The 5,228-nt window shown below is 44.0% G+C and overlaps 1 protein-coding gene across 1 annotated transcript in view; it reads right to left on the bottom strand.

Moving 5' to 3' along the window:
• The window catches only part of LOC109918723 (casein kinase I-like), a 95,205-nt gene extending 94,086 nt beyond the window's left edge, over positions 1 to 1,119 (bottom strand). Inside the window, exon 1 of the mRNA XM_048593560.1 lies at positions 1,101 to 1,119. Coding sequence (XP_048449517.1) covers positions 1,101 to 1,119 — 19 coding nt within the window. The remainder of the gene's footprint in view (positions 1 to 1,100) is intronic.
• Positions 1,120 to 5,228: the final 4,109 nt, after the last annotated feature.

Genomic DNA, 5,228 nt, shown 5'->3' with positions numbered 1-5,228 from the left:
GTGTGTGTGTGTGTGTGTGTGTGTGTGTGTGTGTGTGTGTGTGTGTGAGTGAGAGAGTGTACGATAGAGAGATAGACAAACAGAGAGAAAAACACACGTAAAATTATCATCCGATGTTGAACCAGTTGGGGTAATGAGAATGTAGAAGTTTCACCATGATATCCCCAGGCTCTACTGTCACATTAGTAGAAAGTAGGCAGTGTGATTCTACTGACATAACAGCAGACCACTTAAGGCAGCAGCTGGCACCAGTGAACCAGATTGTGTCTGCAGCCTAAAATCAAGTTCTGCATCCATAATTGCATGGAGCCATACTCAATGACAATGGACTCAAGACAGTGGGAAATGAGGGGGCAGCAGGAGTCATACTGTAGCAACGAGCAATACTTATTTTGTACTTGGAGAGGGATAAAAAAGAAAATTGCACAGCATTCCCTTAACTAGGGTAAAATCATTAGCAATTCCATCACAAATAATTTAATGTGGTTAGACTATTCCTTTAGTGATGTTTTTATGACATCCTACATTTTTGGTCCCATTGATTTGTTAACTTACATTCCTTGTCATCAAATTATGGTTGCCTCAACATTTGGAACCATATTCAGAATACTGGCCCAAGCACAGCTAAATGTTTGATTTGTAAAGGCACCTACCAGTATTTTAAATCAAACCTGTGGCTGAGTGCCTTTTAGGCATCATAAAATGTTTACTTTAAAAGTAAAATGCAATTCACATGGGGACATTTCTCAAGTACTTTAAATGATGGCACAAAGCCCAGTGCAAGCATTTCAACTGTTGCTGGTACAGTTCAGATTTATTGATTCCTGCTCCTGCACTACGTGTATATCATTTTTTAGTTGTTGCTTCTCACAGGTGCAGCACTGGTTTTTGAACAGAGGGAAAACACTAACACTTAAAAATCTGAAACCTTAGCAACAAATATTTTAAATACAAAGCATCTTTTGAGGAAAGGTCTAAAACTGAAACATTAACCAGCATTGCTCTCACCTGACATTGATGAACCATGTACGTTCAGCACTTTTTTTTGCAACTTTTCACTAAATAAACCTATCATTTTTGAGCTAAATACATTTACTGACCTGGTGTTATGCACTCCATCTTTAAGCTGTTCTAGTTGAAGCTCTGAATGTTTTTAAAATAGTATAAAAGCAGGTCTGCAAATACAGATTTCAGTCATCAATATGCTCCTCAGAATGACCATGAACAATGGATTCTTGAGAAATTTGCTGAAATTCCACAAGTATTGTGGGGTCCCGGACGTTTCTACCCCTGCAATGACGCTAACCACATTTGGTGGCTGCACGTTTCTCCAATGTCAGTAAGAATTGGGGATCTAGGAATGAGGGCAGGAATCCCAGAATCTTTAATCCACTCGTTAGAAATCTTCAAAGAATTTTGCACTGCAGCTCAGGGATCTGCTACTTAGTAGCTGTCAGTGATATCTGCTATTCTGGTGTCTGCCAAGTTCTCTCTATTCTCTTTCATTTTGAATGTCGCTAGGTTTCAATCTGGCGCTCTCAATCCAGTTCAGACAATTCCTTTTTCGCCAACTGTCATTCAAATCATCTGACTGTTCCTGAAATCTTCCAGATGGTTGCACATCTCCACAGCAATGGCCTTTAACAATGTTCTTCACACCTTCTTCACAAAGCAGATCAGGGCAGCACTGGTCCAGCTCAAAAGAATTTTCGTGTGGCACAGGTATTTTGGTATCTGGGACATCTGCTATTCAGATCCCAAATCCTCTTCTCATCTGATTCACCTAATCCTTTTCCACAATCAATCCTCGTGAGATCAGCCTTGATCTTACTGAATGGTGCAACAGGCTCTTGGGGCCCAATGGCACTCTCCTACCGCTATCTCTCATGTTCTTAGGAATACAATGAGGTATAAAGTTACAACGTTATGATACAGTTTTAAAGGGGCACAAGAGCAAACATATCCGCCTACAGGCTTGACTAAGTCTCAGACAATGGGAAGACTAACTCAAGAAGCTGTTTGCAAAAAAAAAATTGGTTTTATAAACAAGGGCAGAGTACAAAAGCAAGGAAGTTATTTTAAAGCAATGGTTAGGCCTCAGAGAGAGTACTGTGGTAATTCTGGGCAGAACAATGGGCTGAATATTACATTCTTTTTGCTTAGACCAAGTCATGACGAATTTGTTGGAGGGATTCTCAAGGTCAAGCTGGCTTTCGTGCTGCTTCTTACCAAACTCGCCACATTAATTGCTGTTCCAATCCTGATGGCAGTATCACATCTGATTTCCTTCCCACCTTAGCATGTGTGATTCCCAAAAGGACTTGCACTCAGCAGGTAACTACTCAAAGTCCAGCAACACCATCTTTGGAAGCTGGAGGAAGACTGACATTTGAAAGGTGGCCTGCTCATTGTTGGGGATGGTGAGGGGAGATGGCTGAGAAAGGGGAGGGTCCTGGTGGGCAGAGTGGTCCAGAGGACAGGAGTCCTCTTCCTGGAGGAGTGGCAGGGGTGGTTACATCACCAGACCATGCCAGCCTGGTTAGAAATCACCATCATGGTAACTGCAGTCTCCAGGGAATGGAAAACCAGGCAGCAGTGCAGGAAGTCACTCTGCTCGGTGAAGTGTCGCACTCTGCTCTCTGCCACCTCATGTTCACTTAATGTCGCAATCATCACACCTACCTTCCACCAAAGGTTCATGCTTTGGCAACCCCACTGATGTGTGCAAAACCTTCCCTCTGGTTAACCACTATCCTCCAACACCATTACCATTACATTCCCTTCACGTTGTCCGCTCACTCCCTTGGAACACTTCAACACATTTATCTCAATTGCAGGAGCACTAATAGCCACCAAAATAGGGTGGGGAAATAGATAGAGATAAATCAGTGTCTTCACCCTCTACAAGGTTGTATACTTTTGCTCACAGAAGGCTGGAAGCACTTTGTGGGACACCCATGTTTCACCAACCAAGTGAGTACCACTTGTCATTCCTGTGCAACTCTTACATTAACCAGTATGTATCGAACTCCCTACTAACCAGCATAAGCCTCAGCATATCTGGGCCATCCAGGCAGACATATCCCATGGGTCACCTCCAGGGCCAAAAGATTCTAGGACTAAGTTCACCCCCTCTACTTCCTCCATGGAACTGGGAGTTTTCCAAGAGAGGGAAGAAGAGGAAAATGTACTGAAAGGAGATCAGTGGCTGGGGTGACACTGTTATGGAAATAGTTAAGAAATGCATTATGAAAGTTTGTTTTTCACTATTGATGAGGTTATTTCTGACTTTGACTAGGACCCAGACACTGTTGAACCCTCCAGTATCACTTCATACGCACTAAAAAGGCACAAAGATGGGGGTGTGCACTGAGTGTTTAATATCATGTTGAAACAGGGATAGCAATGCGTGTAGACAGCATCGTGTCATTCTGACACTTCCGGCACCCTCCGATTCATATTCCCAATTGTTCTGGTGGCTGTGTTCACAGGAGTATAGCTCTCAGCAGTTCCCCAGCAGTCATTGTGTCAGGAAGGTGCAACACACAGAGATGGTCAATGCTGTAGGATGGCAGGGATTAGGCAAGCTGCAAGCCTGTGCCACAAACATTGCACGTCTCTCTGGCCAGTGCTCTTTCCCTATGATAGCCCAATGACTGATGGTCACTGAAGCTCCCTCCCTCACAAGTACATTTACTTACCCTGTCCATTCCAAATGTGGTGGCAGCCATTTTCTTCCCCAATGCTCACTTTCCATTTGCTTCACAATGGACTGCAGCAGGGAATGGTCCTCTGCCAATGGCCTACAGCCTCAGTCTGAACAATATCACAGATTCCCCAAGCATTACCATTCCTTTCCTAGGTGTCCATTCCATTATTCCCTCACAATTCTCCAAGTCCCCACCCAAGTCAGCTACATGCATCTACACCTTCCTACCTAACGTCTGCTCCTCCCATGAAGACAAAGAACCGACTGTGACCCACTCCCTCGGGTGCAATGGCACAGACCCACTGCGCAAAGTTGCTCCAGCCAGACCTTTGAGCATGCCCAAAGTCCTGGATTGGTACTCGAGTCTACCCATGACTAACAGTTGCAGACCCCCTGACTAACGAGTGTGTCCATGCACTTCAATGAAGACTACTCCCTTAAGGCATCTGGATGCGGCTGCAGTGTATTAAGCACGAATGATGCTGCCACATGGTAGAGATATGACATGCTACTTGGCTGTATGACAACATGTATGTGCCATGTGCCAAGGGTCTCTTCTGCACCTATGATTCAATCAATCAAAAGACTACTGAGTGGCACGGCCAGCTGCCTGGTTGTTGGACTGTGCCAACTGGCACTGCAAATCAAGGCAAGGAACATATGCTGTGGGCATGCTGGCAGATGCCAGGTGAATACACACTAAGGCTGCAAGCAGCCCTGGTAGATTGACTAGTCTGAGCAGTGGGCTGGGTGCCTGAATTGGTTTGGTTACCGTGACCAATGCAGAACTGCTAGGCAAGTCTGTGTTTGCAGGGTGTACTGACAATGTGTTCCGTCCTCACATTCACTTCCTTTCTATTGCTACTGAATGACACTGAAGCTCTATGCAGAGATTCTGCATTGAAACTCAAATATTGACTGATGCAACTTCTGCATGCAGTGCATAAGGGAAAAGGCCTGTCTTGTCTTGATAACTACAACACCTTGTGCTTGTAATCTTGAAGAGTTTAGCATTTCAGTTACAGGGATCAAAGCAACATACTGAACTTGAAAACAGATTTTGACTAGATGAATTTTGGAACCACTTTATCGGTAACTTAGCCAATCAAAACCCAGGAGACTATTACATTTATCCCTAACATAAATTACATAAATTTATACACCAGAAAGGGTCGGCCAAAGACCGAGTTTATGCTTCATCAACTCACAATATAAGTAAACTTATACTTGGACAAAAGAATGAAATCACAGCTCATGAGGAGTTGAGAATTTATCCACAGCTATCTCTGTTCCACAACTTGGTGAATAGGCCAACCTCGTGGATGAGTCACATGTCAGTCAATACATCACTGTACAACTGTTTTCACCATATGGGAGCTCCAATAGAACGGCAGCACAACATGCTTTAATTTACACAGCCAGCTTTCTTTCTTTCTTTCCCGAAAGCATTGGCCAATGCCAGGATACAGTTCCGCAGGTGCCAGCAACCCTGCATTACCTCATCTACGTGGTCCACTAC

The sequence above is a fragment of the Rhincodon typus genome, chromosome 3 (genome assembly GCF_021869965.1).
Source record: "Rhincodon typus isolate 14 chromosome 3, sRhiTyp1.1, whole genome shotgun sequence".
Lineage (NCBI taxonomy): Eukaryota > Metazoa > Chordata > Chondrichthyes > Orectolobiformes > Rhincodontidae > Rhincodon > Rhincodon typus.
The sequence above is the reverse complement of the archived record's forward strand: the minus strand, read 5'-3'. Positions and strand labels throughout refer to the sequence as shown.